Source organism: Erinaceus europaeus, chromosome X (assembly GCF_950295315.1).
Source record: "Erinaceus europaeus chromosome X, mEriEur2.1, whole genome shotgun sequence".
Lineage (NCBI taxonomy): Eukaryota > Metazoa > Chordata > Mammalia > Eulipotyphla > Erinaceidae > Erinaceus > Erinaceus europaeus.
Genome location: NC_080185.1, coordinates 36003878 through 36017486, shown reverse-complemented (window position 1 = coordinate 36017486; position 13609 = coordinate 36003878). Strand labels below are relative to the sequence as shown.

General features: G+C 36.8%; 1 protein-coding gene across 5 annotated transcripts in view; it reads right to left on the bottom strand.

The window, feature by feature from the left end:
* The window catches only part of TENM1 (teneurin transmembrane protein 1), a 1227224-nt gene that overhangs the window by 382481 nt on the left and 831134 nt on the right, over window positions 1-13609 (bottom strand). For all 5 annotated transcript variants that reach the window (XM_060183574.1, XM_060183578.1, XM_007524285.2 and 2 more), the window contains 2 exons: window positions 13158-13352; window positions 8628-8828 (listed from right to left, as the gene is read on the bottom strand). In XM_060183574.1, the coding sequence (XP_060039557.1) occupies window positions 8628-8828; window positions 13158-13352 (396 nt within the window). The remainder of the gene's footprint in view (window positions 1-8627; window positions 8829-13157; window positions 13353-13609) is intronic.

Genomic DNA, 13609 nt, shown 5'->3' with positions numbered 1-13609 from the left:
CTGTTCTACATAGCAAAGTATAGATGTGGTGACAATGAACACAAAAATTATGTGTAATTAATATTTTTTCACCATAAACAATATGAAGCTAATATATTTTATGGACTGCATCCATGAACCATTCATAATCAGTATAAACAGCTCAATATACACACACAAGTATCTTAGATCTTAATGTTGAAAGGAGACCCAAGGGTTATTGGCTAAGCTACCATTTTAAAAATGAGGCTGATAAGACTTCCAGAGGTGTGTCTATGAAGTAGCAGCAGTCTCACTTCACTCTCCCCTAATCAGCTGAAAAAGCAAAGAAAATCTCCTGTAAACAAAATACAACCAGGGTTTCTTCATAAACTCCCTAAGTCACAGGTGAGTGGAGACATGTGTGTTTAATGGATGGAAAAGCGATGAAGGAGAGATTTTCAGGACTCAAAAATCTGTGCTCAGTGACAGCCGGCACCAAACTGGAGTTACCCAGTAGAGCACATTGTTGGTGGCAGGAAAGTAGATCTGGGTGCTTAAGCTTTGAATTCAGGTGCAACACGTTATTGAACTGTCCACACGGACTAACTAGTGTTTACAGAAAAAATCTGGCTGAAATTAAACCCCCGATTGGTTCAGTTTTCCACAACTGGCTAGGAAAATAAATCCCAGCCAATTTCCAGTGGTCTGACAAGGGATTAGAATTTGAGGTGCATCACTCCAGAATACTGAGTAAAAGCAATAACTGTTTTTTTTTTAAATCACCTAAATACTCACCAATTTACAACTGTGACTTCTTAAGTAACTCACTTAACCAAAAATGGATGAAGGTAAGCAGGGTCAGGAATGAGGAAGAGACTCTCAATACTTTAAAAGTCCTGCTCAGTGGCAGCATTCACCATTTTGGTACTTACAAACAGAGCACAGGGTCAGAGGAAGGAAGATAGGGCATTTTTGTGTGCCTTAAACTGTGAAAACAAGACTTATGGAAAAACCTGACTGAGAACTAATCCTATGTGGGTTAAGAGGCCTAGAAAGTAGAATAAATCACATGGAGGAGAGAAGTTCAACACTAGAAGACATAACCACTACACTCTGTGAATTTAAAGCTGTTGCAGAGGTAAATTTTCGGGGAAAGAAATGAAGCACTTCTCTGTGAAATAGCAGACTCTATCGGAAAGATGAACATCAAAGTTATTTGGATCCCTGATACAATTTAGAAAACCATCCACATAAAGTGACAAATGGGAAAAAGAGTAAAAAAATAAAATAAAACATTAAAACAACTTCAACACAAAATACAAAAATGGCTATAAGCAAATCACCTTTATCAGTAATCACCCTAAATATGAATGGCTTAAATTCACCAATCAAAAGATTTGGAGTGGGGCCGGGTGGTGGTGCACCTGGTTGAGTGCAGATGTTACAATGCACAAGAACCCAGATTCAAGCTCTTGATACCCACCTGCAGGGGATAAGCTTTGCAAGTGGTTAAGCATGGCTGTAGGTGTCTCTCCGTCTCTCTCCCTATCACCCCTTTCCCCTCTCAATTTCTAGCTGTCTCTATCCAATAAATAAAGATCATTAAAAATTTAAAAAATAAGAAAAAATATTCAGAGTGACTAAATAGCTTAAAATTAAGATCCATCTATTCCATGTCTCCAGGAAATACACATCCAAAAGAAAGACAAAAGAAGCTCTGGATGGCAGACTGGAACAAGGTACTCCAAGCCAATAATGCAAACAAAAGGGCAGGGACAGCATTTCTAATTTTAGATAATTTAGACTATCAGGCAAAGAAGGTGGAAAGAGAGACATGGACACTTCATACTGGCCAGAGAATCAATCCGACAGGGAGATATAACTACTGTCAATATATACACTCCTGATATGTGTCCACCAAAATTCATTTTAAAGAGTACTTACTGACCTCAAGGGAGATATCAAAAGCAACAGAGTACTAGTAGGAGAATTCAACTCAGCACCCACAGCAAGAGACAGATCATCAGGACAACAAACAAACAAACAAACAAACAAACAAACAAACAATAAGGAAATAGAGGCCTTATATGAAGTCACAGATAAGATGAACCTAAAAAATATATATTCAGGAAGTCTTCCATCCCCTCAAACATAGAATATACATTCTTTTCACATGCACATGGAACATTCTCAAGGACTGGCTATGCATTGAAACACACAAAAATAGCCTTAATAAATATGTGAATACTGACATCATAAAAAGCATCCATTTATGACCATGAGGTGATAAATTTAGATATCAACCACAAAAATAAATAAATACAACCAAACTACAGGAACTGAAAAATACAAATCTGAATATTTGAGCCACTACAGATATCTAAACAGAAATTTAAAAAAATATTTGGAGAACAACAAAAATGAAGAGACCAACTACCAGACGCTGTGGGATGTGGCAAAAAACTCAACCCCATGGGCATGGGAAATGAATATGAGTAAATAACTGTGATCACATGAAACTAAAGAGCTTCTAAACACTGAGAACAAACTACATTAAGTATAACCAGGCAACTCAGAAAATGGGAGAAGACATTTGCACATCACACACTTGGTAAGTGACTGATATTGAACATCTATATAGAACTAGTACAGATCTATAAAGGAAGTAAAAATAGCTCAATTAAAAACATTGGACAAAGAACAGACAATTTTCTATAGAAGAAATACACATGGCCCACAGACATATGAAGAAATGTTTCACTTCACTTATCATTAGAGAAATACAAATTAAAGCTATACTGAGATGCCATCTCATACTTGAGAGAATGGTTTACATAAAGTAGGAAATGACAGGTGTTGGAAAGCCTGTGGAGTAAAGGGAACTCTGCTATACTGCTGATGGGAATGCAAACTGGAAGACTGTATGGAGAGTCCTTAAATAAATAAAAATAGAAGTAGCTTATGTTGCAGCAATACCACTCTTGGGCATTTATTCAGTGGACATTCAAACACTAATTAGGAGAGAAATATGTATCCCTATGTTCATAGCTGCATAATTCACAATAGCCAATGGATGGAAGCAACTTAAATGTCCATCATAAAATGACTGGCTAAGAAGTTATGGTGTATATATTCCATGAAATACTACTCTGAACTCAAAAATATAATATTGTGTCCTTTGAAATAAAATGGATGGAACCGGAGGTGATTGCTTAGCAAAATAAGTAAAGAGATGAAAGACAACTACCAGATGATTTCACCCATATGTGGAATCTAGAGATCTGATGCACATGAACATGCCAAAAAAATAAAACAATCAAGTAAAGTGTTTTAAGGCTTGTGAGAACTACAGTGATTATAGTTGGGAAGTGGGAGAGTGGGTGTACAGAACATTGTTGGTGCATGTCTTATAATCTTTTAACCTACTATTACTTACAAAAACATTTTTTAAAAGAATGATGCTGAGGAGACTCAAAGAAGTTTTTGAAGGTCCTTATTCTGTGAATATAGACACACACGCACACACACATGCACACGCACACACACAGGGTGTTAACTCTGATGAATAATATGGCTACACAGGACAGCTGGCAAACAAATGTTTATAGCAATGCCTTATAGAATCTTCAGGAATTGACTCTGGTTGGAGTACACAGTGATTAACCTCATTTGACATTTGATGCATAGAAAATAGTATGCTCAGAAGTATCTCAGAGCCTAATGCTCCATAGCTCTGAACCTGATTAATTCATCTTCAAGGTATAGTATAATAAGAAAAGATCACAACAGAGAAGAGCAAGTGTTGTCTTCTGTATATGAATGTTTACTTCAGATTATTTCTGCCATCAATTATACCACAGAGTGGCTCAAAGGGAGTTTCATCAAGAAGAGAGAACAAAGCTCTACATTTTGCTTTTATGGTTTCTCCTCAAAGACTATGTGACCAGGAGAAGGTAGACTTTATTAAAGAAATACAGCAGATACATTTTACAATGCTAATAGGTTAGAGTAAATATATTTTATAGTCTTAATGTGTTAAATTGAGCTTTCATGGTAAGAAGTTACATTTTAAGAGAGCATGATTTGACCTGTGGTATATCCAAACCTAAACCATATTTTAACACATCTCTATTGCAGTCTTCTTGTGGTATTTTCAAAAGACTAATGAGTTAACCTTTGTGAAGTACCATGAGACCTGCAAGTTAAAGAAGCCTGTATCAAGTATCAATTCAGTGCTTCTAACAATACTCAATGTACAAAAAAAAGATAAAAAATAATCAGTAAATCCCCTTGGCATCAGAGAAGCCAAGTTAACATGTTAACAGCTTAGTTTCATGTGCTTAGAGGGAAAAAATGATCAATGGCGAAGAGCACATCCACCTTTGAAATGACATGATCCATTATAAGAATCAGATGTTAAATTGCTTCCTGTACTGAGCGCACTCAATTAAAAGTCTGCACAGTGAGATCATCTCGATGGTTAAATATGCTCTGTGGGAACAACCTTTATGGAGTTTAAAAATCACAGAAGGACTATTCTGACTGTGACACTGGAGATTTGGAAATCATTTCCTTCCTCTATTTTTCAATTTGGTAGTTTTACTAGGAAGTCTATTGCCTGAGAGGCTGCTGAGTTTTGGGCCACCCGTATCTATGTTCTTGCTTCTTTGAACAAGAGATTCTTCCAGCGTTCCTTTCTCTACAGGGTTCAGAGTGGATAAATATAGCTTTAGTTCATGTCCCTGGACAAAGATATGCTATTAATTCACTTGGGATTTAATGCCCTTTAACTTTCCCTTAAGCTAATCTGTTCATCCAACTCTTGTTTCTTTTGTCTAGCTCCTTTGTGTAGTGGGAGTCAGAGTAGAAGATTGATCAGAATACCAGACATGGAACAAAATCAATAGACCTAGTTTCTACTTGCAAGTTTGCAATCAGTTCAGGTCTATGTCCTTAGGCAAGTTATTTAACCCTTCTGTCTCCTAGTGTCCTCATGCTTCACAAAAGCATACATGTTCTTGATAGGTATTTGCTGTTCTAGTTCTCCCTGGAAGGCTATTAGCTCCACTAGAATAGGAATCTTTGTTTTCCTCACAGATGTATCCCAAAATCCTAGCAAAAGGTACAGAGTAGGTGTCTATAAACTTTTAAATAAACAAATATTTAATTTGTCTGTTATACTGTTAATGATTTTATTTACTCCCCCAATATAGACATCATGGTCAGTAAAAATTCCTTACACTTACACATTAAACAAGTGTTAATTCTAACTTCTTTCATATCTATCCTTTCTTCTTCATATGTGCTTAAATTTCCTTTTATTTTCTTCACACATTTTTCCCACATTCTCCAAATTATTTTCAGAGTGATCTTTCTGAAATACTAACATGACCGTGATACTAATGTCTTCAAATTCCATTAAATAACTTTCTCATTATCCTCAGTATCAAGTTCAGAAAGAGGCTCCTTCCTGATATTTTTTATGTCTTTCATGATCACTTACTTTACTCTCATAATATGTTGAACACATCCTGAACATTGTATCATCTTTTAAGTGAAAGACCTAAACCTTTCTTTCCTATTTATTTATTTTATAAGATAGGACAAGGGGAGATAGAGAAAGAGCACGGCATCATTGCTCTTGAAGCTTCCCTCATTAAAGGTGGGGACTAGGGACTTGAACCCAGGTCCTTGGGCACTGTAACATGTATACTCAACCAGGTGTGCTACCACACAGTCCAGATCTAAATGGTTCTTCATATTTGTTTCCATAACAATAGGTACGCTTCATCATAAAGTATCTCATTGCCTCACATGCTGATGGGGACATGACAGGCATTCAGTAAATATTTTTCAAATGAACAACTAAACAGGGAGGTTATAATGCTGCAGTGATTTTCAGAACTGATATAAATATATAACCTCTAGTTTTTTTTTTTCCTGAGACTGAAATCAGATATGCAGGTGTATCCAAGTTATTGTCTGGGGAGATGATGTCATGTCTGGAAAAAGGACCAGAAAGATGGATCAGAGAAGAGATTAGCTCTCAAATATGGGAAAGGTGTATAAATATTGTTGACTGTAAACCCCATCGACTAAACTAGTATAGCCACAGGCCCTCTGGAATATAACTGAAATATGCCTACTAGCTATCTACAAAATGAAGAACCTCAAACTCCTTATCTGCACTACTCCAGCCTTTAGGTTCATAATTAGTCAACAACTTATTTGGCTTTATATGTTAACTCTCTTTTCAGCCACCAGGTTCCAGATGCTACCATGATTCCAACCTGATTTCCCTGGGCAGAGGACCTCACCAATGTGTCCTGGAACTCCACTACCCCAGAGCCCCACTCCACTAGGGAAAAAAATAGAAACAGTCAATGCCCATGTTCTGTGGGGAGACAATTACAGAAGCCAGACCTTCCACCTTCTGCATCCCACAATGACCTTGGGTCCATAGTCCCAGAGGGTTAAAGAATAGGAAAGCTATCAAGCGAGGGGATGGGATACAGAGTTCTGGTGGTGGGAACTGTGTGGAGTTGTACCCCTCTTATCCTATGGTTTCATCAGTGTTTACTTTTTATAAATTATATATATATATAACCTCTCTGTGTTTTAGTGCATTAGGATCCCTAGGGACATTAAGACAAGTAGTCTAGAGAATGAGGAAGGTACCTTAATGTCTTAGAGTTTAAGAAGGAAATAGATGATGATTATTATAACCAAGTTATTTGGGAACTTAATTTACTTTCAAACTCTTATGGTTAGGATTTACAGTACTATACAAGAGCTTATCATGATTTGTTTCATTTAATATTATTTACAAATAACTATACCTTATGTACTGGCAAGAGCAGTTACTTCTGGTCCCCTTTGTCAAAGTTTATATGTGATTTAATATTTCTTTTTTTGTTGTTGTATATATATATATTTTTAATTTAAGAAAGTATTAATTAACAAAACCATAGGGTAGGAGGGGTACAATATTTCAAAAAAGTAATTATTAGATATTAATTAAGGACTTAAGCCCAATGTTAAAATTCAATCAGTTTACTCATTGAAACATTAAGTGATTAGATTGAAGGAATATATACTCAGGACTGAAGTGTATGCATTAAAAAGCTCAACAGGGGGGCTGGGTGGTAGGCAGTGGGTTAAGCACACATGGCACGAAGCACAAGGACTGGCTCAAGGATCCCGGTTCCAGCCCCCAGCTTCCCACCTACAGGGGGTTTGCTTCACAAGTGGTGAAGCTGGTCTGCAGGTGTCTATCTTTCCCTCTCCCTCTCTGTATTCCCCTCCTCTCTCATTTTCTTTCTGTTCTATTCAACAACAACAATGATAAACCACAAGGGCAACAAAATGGGAAAAACTGTCCTCCAGGAGCAGTGCATAGTGTAGGCATGGAGCCTCAGTGATAACCCTGGAAGCAAAGAAAAAAAAAAGACAATCTATCTTTCCCCTGTCATACTGATTATATAATCATTTATAAGGCTATAGGTTAATAGGAGTGTATATTAACACCATTCCTGCCACCAAAATCTGAGTCCCTACTCTTACCCCCTTACAGTGTAGCTGACAATCTACCCTTCCTCATCCCCAGAGATTTTAGTTTGTTAAAATACTCCAAATGCAGTCAAATTCTGTTTTTTGTTTTTCCTTTCTGTTCTTCTTTCTCAATTTCTGTTTTTAAGGAGGATCATACCATACTCATCTTTGTCTTTCTGGCTTTCCTCACTCTCTATAAACCCATAGTACTTCCATACTCCCAGAGGGATAAAAATAGGAACCCTTCCAATGGAGGGGAAGAGATATGGAACTGTAGTGGTGGGAATTGTATGGAATTGTAACTCTCTTATACCACAATCTTGTAAATCATTATATATGGTATGGTAGGATTTCAAATGGTTTCTATTGATGTGATAAAAAGAGGTTTCATAGATTGGTAAAAATTACTGCTATCATTGCTGGTCTTGGTGGATGGGTTGGATGTTCAAAAGCAAAAACATAATATAATCCCATGCTGAAGAAAGATAATGGAGCAAAGTATGAACATGTAATGTCTTTGGGATGAGGAGAGCCTACACAGAACTTCAGTAGAAGAAGGGGTTTATGCTGGAAACAAAAATAGAAGACAAAATATTTGAAATAATTTCTAATGGGTTTTGAATAGCAGGTTAGTATATTTAAAGTTTATCTATCAACAGTGGGGAAATATGGAGGTTGTTAAATTAAGGAATAGGAAAAGGAAAGCAAAGTTGTTGGAATGGTAATTGGACAACAGTATGGCAATATATTAAAAATCATAGTTCCTAAACTAAGTTGTGATTTTCAGTGATGGAACACCCAGTGAAAATATTTAGCAGATGGAAGAAGATAGTTTTATTTGAATATGAGAGAGATAAAAATTGAAATAGTTACTACAGAAATGATATTAGACTTGGGACTGTATAAAAGGAATTCAGGAGAATACAGAATATGGAACAAAGTAAAAACTTCAAGTTGTATATGAAAACCTAGTAAAATAGTCACCTGGGGTATACTCGCAAGTCACTTGTGAGATACCAAGGCACATACCTTGAATTTTAAGAAATACTACCTCAAAGTAAGGACCAGTCAGATGTTGGCAGTGCATGAAAGAAAAGGAGATAACTACAACATACCTGTTGAGCAGTCAGAACCTGTCCACTTGGGGTCACAGCTGCACACTCCAGTGTCCAGAAGAAAAGTTCCATGTCCTGAGCACTGCTCTTGACATATAGGAAGAGGAGTTTCACAGTTGACTCCTCCCCACCCAGTAGAACAGTGACATTCTCCTTTCACACATATGCCATGGCTGGAACACATTGGGTCTAAGCAGTCCTCTGAGGGTCCAAAAAAAAAGAAAAGGGGGGGCTGTTAAAAAGTGATCAAGCATGATTAATACACCTTAGCTTAGGGTAATGACACCGAGTTAGTCACATTGATTTCTTATTATATCATCGATGCTTTCTTAATTAGGCAATAAAATAAATTATGTAACTGCTGTGTTCAAATATGAATATTATTAACGCTTAAAACCATGTTTGTGTATCAGAAAGTCTTTAGCTTTAATTTAGAATAAGAACGAAACCACACATATGCTATGTGAAATTGTGAGCAGTGTGGAGTACTCTCACACAAATGGGTAGGTAGACCAATGTGGCTCTACGATAGGAACTCCTCAACTATAATATAGTCCAAGACAGAAGACTGTCTATATAGTATAGCATAGACAGAAGGAGGTTCAAAGTATGGTAAGTCCTTCATTCTCTTTTCTGAAATTAGAATCATATCACCATAAATTGCTTTTACTTGTTGTATCTAGAATATATATATATATATATATATATGAATATATGTACAAATATATATATAAATATATATATCCAGGATATTGTATGAGGTGAACGATGTTGCACAGTCATGCAATGCTATCAATTTATTATCATTTCATTTACTCTTGAGAAACACCCCAAATATGCAACATTTAAGTCTAACTTTGTTTTTAAGTTTTATTAGTGATTTAATATTGTTTTACAAAAGCACAAGGTACAACCAGAATTCTGTAGTCCCAATCCCTCCATTTGAAGCTACAGCAATTCTCCTGTTTGCAGTTATGGATTAACTATTATTTCTACAATTATCTGTCTATATTTGTATATATTTGGCCCTCCTTTTTTTTTTTTTTTGACCGCAGGATTATTGCTGGGGCTTGGTGCCTGCACTACAAATTCACTGATCCTGGAGGCCATTTTTTCCCATTTTGTTGCCCTTGTTGTTGTTGTTGTTATTGCCATTGCTGTTGTTGTTGTTGGATAGGACAGAGAGAAATAGAAAGAGGAGGGAAGACAGAGAAGGGGAGAGAAAGGCAGACTCCTGCAGACTTGCTCCACTGCCCATGAAGTGACCCCCTGTAGGTGGGTAGCCGAGGGGCTTGAACCAGGATGCTTAAGTTGGTCCTTGCCCTTCGCTCTATGTGTGCTTAACCTGCTGTGCTACTGCCCGATCCCCTATTTGCCCTGCCTTTTTTATAGGCCCCATAGTCTCTTCCTTTCCAACTCACACATACACCTGTTACTACATCCAAATATCCCTCACTTTTTTCCTCTTATCTCTCCAGGTCCTGATGGAGTTAGAGTTTAGTGCCCTCTGGTCATCTTCCACCTATCATTTCTCCTCCAATAGGAGTATGTATAAAAACTCTTTTTGGGGTGCAAAAATTGGGAGTTCTGGCTTCTATAATTGCTTCTATGCTGGACATGGGCATTGGCAGGTTGATCCATATCCCCAGACTGTTTTCCTAGTGGGGTAGGGATCTGTAGAGGTGAGGTTACAGGATATATTTGTGAGGTCATCTGCCCAGGGAAGTCAGGATGGAATCATGACAGGATCTACAACTTGGAGTTAAGCCTAATTTTAAAACTATTTTCTTTAATCTTTTCTTACTGGGGGATTAACAGCATAACTTTATTTTCTTTATGTCTTTTTCCTCTGTGCAGACACAATGTTTTCAAAGTTTTAGAATATCACAGACCCAATTCCATTTGTCTCTGATTTGGTGAGTCTGAAAAATTTGGACATATTCAAACAAATATATGTTATTTTAAATATAGAGTCCTACACCTTGAAGAAAACTGTCTGTTGCTTTAACTGAGTGACCATTCCATGAGAAATGGGAAGATTTATTTCCAAATTTCAAGTCTTTCCATATAAGAAATAAGATGAGATTAAACTAACTTACCATAATGAAGAAAACTTTGAATTACTTTTTAATTAATGAAAATAGACTGATAAAACCTGCCTTCATTTTCAAAACTAGCCTAATTTTAGGGTGTAGCCTTTGGCTATGGAACAGAGCATATGTAACTATGCATTATGAGTTCTGTTACTGACATGCTAATGAGCCCTCAAGCTCAAGTCATTAACACAGTGTTTGATACCTGAGCTAGTGACCAAGTAAACACCAGCAGGTATGTCTAATATGATTTTGTTTCTTATTTGAAGGGACAGAGGAGGCTCAAAGTATAGTATATTTTAGAAGGCGATCCTTTCAACAATAATTTTAATTAAAAACATTCACTGGACTTTGTTAAACTTATTAAAAGACCACCTTCAAAGAATAGGGTGGTCATGCTTAAATTAGAAGCACACAGCCAGATGGCTGAAGGGACCAGGCAGGTAGTTGTATAAAGGACATGAGGGGGATCATAAGAAAGCAGTTTGTTAGGAATGAAAGGAGAGTGCTCAGTTTCAAGGCAATTATTGTTATTTGGCTCTAATTGATTGCCTTCACTTAGGAATGTAGGCCCAAGGCTATTAAAATTTCTCATTGTTGAGAGTCGGGCTGTAGCACAATGGGTTAAGCGCAGGTGGCGCAAAGTGCAAGGACCTGTGTAAGGATCCTGCCTCGACACCCCCCCCCCCCCCCCCGGCTCCCCACCTGCAGGGGAGTCGCTTCACAAGTGGTGAAGCAGGTCTGCAGGTGTCTATCTTTTTTCCCCCCTGTCTTCCTCTCCTCTCTCCATTTCTCTCTGTCCTATACAACAACATCAATAATGACTACAACAATAAAATAGCAAGGGCAACAAAAGGGAATAAATAAATATTAAAAATAATTTCTCATTGAGAGAGGATAGAAATAGAGGGTTTTTTTATTTTATTTATAAAAAGGAAACATTGACAAAACCATAGGATAAGAGGGGTACAACTCCACATAATTTCCACCACCAGAACTTTTATAAGATGCTTTCATCCTTTTAACTTTTGGTAAATAAATCACATTGAACAACAACAAAACACAACCACCTCTACCACTAGATGAACCAGACAAAAACCACCATTAATGCAGTTCAGTCTGTGGGCTTCTGACCTGTCATGGCTGATGCTGTATTTGTAAAGTTTATACCCCATACATACGGCGAACATTTTTTCTTGCTATCTGGTTTATTCTACATATATTTTTAAGTATTGCCCTGTAAGGCAAATTTAAGCTAAGTCCTTTTTCAGCTGTTCATGTAATTTAAACTAAAAGGGTATAGTTTAATTAGCTTAAGTGTGTTTATGGCAAACTGTTGATATAACAGGCACTGTTTTTGGAAAATGTGTGTATATCCATACAGCACCTTCATTTATAACACTGATATCATGTTCACATTTGGATCACCGTAAAGGCAATTTACAACAATAACTCAGGAGTTCTAGTGCCATGTCAAAGCTCAAAGCCATTTATTGGAACAGATCCAAACTTCACACAAAAATTATATTACTAATGGGAAGTAGAAGCTTAAGGTTTGCTCGTTCATAGAATGGAATGAGATTAAATACTTTATAATGCTGTGTAATAGTCTTAATGAGCCATCTTTAAAAAGCAATTGTACTGCATTTTCAGCATCTTCCTTCCTGAACAACAGTTGCTATGAGATCATCTCCCATGGTAAAGGTTTAATATCACTTATGAAATCAGTCTTACTTGCAGAATGTGGCATGAAAAGGTCTGATTAGTAGTAAGCTTATTCTCTAATGTGTCTCTTTAACTGAAAAATAAAACAATTACTTTTCAGTGTGTGTGTGTGTGTGTGTGTGTGTGTGTGTGTGTGTGTGTGTGTAAAAGCTCCTTTGGGGTGAATTTTAATATAAAGCTATTGGCTCATTAGTGGTTAACTTGGCTTCGTTTAGACATGGAGGTCAAGTTTCAGCGTGAGGTTTGTAAAAATAAATAGTATAATACAATAATAGTAATGGTAATTACAAATCACTCCCAAAGACAACATTCATGAAATGATTCCAAGTGTGCCTAGTTTATTTTTATTATGTGCTTTAAATTAAAATGCAGCCTACTGTACTCTGTAGTAATAAAAACACATGAATTAACACCTACAATCATCAGTATGGAAATTCTCAAATTATAAAACAGTGTTGGCTATGTGGACAGAAATGACATTTTTCATTACAGCTCAGCAAGTGTCACAGATACAGTCACATGTTAATGTTAGAGATTGTCAGAAGAGAGTGGAACTGCCCCAATTCCAATCCCCCTGCTCCATGAACTAAGGATATGTGAACATTTATGGCTTGCAAAGATCACTCAAGTCTCTACTAGAAACAGATAATGACAACTTGGACAATTCAGTAACAGATAAGCCTGAAGCAATAGATTAAAATGAGGCTCTGACCTTCCTCGCATATTTCTCCTTTGTATCCTAGCTCACAGATGCAGACTCCCATGATGCAGGTGCCGTGGCCAAAGCATGTCGGGTCAATGCACTGCTCTTCTGGAACATCACACTCTGGCCCCTTCCAGCCATTCCGGCAGACACAGTGTCCTTTCTCATATTCTCCATTCCCACCACACAGCACAGGGCACGAATCTGAAGGTTGGCAAATGAACTTGTAATGTTCTTATAATGCTTTTAAAATCTCCAAAGAGCAATTCTCTATTGATGTTTGTATATTTCAGGTGAAAAAAAGTACAATTTATGTCTCATCCTCTATAAATAGGAACATGCTCATGACTACAAACAGAATTTTCTTTTTATCTAAATGGTGGAAAGAAAAAAATTATAAAAATAACCTGAGTGGAGAAATAAATTCAAATACTGATCCTGTCATATTCTTAAATAATGAT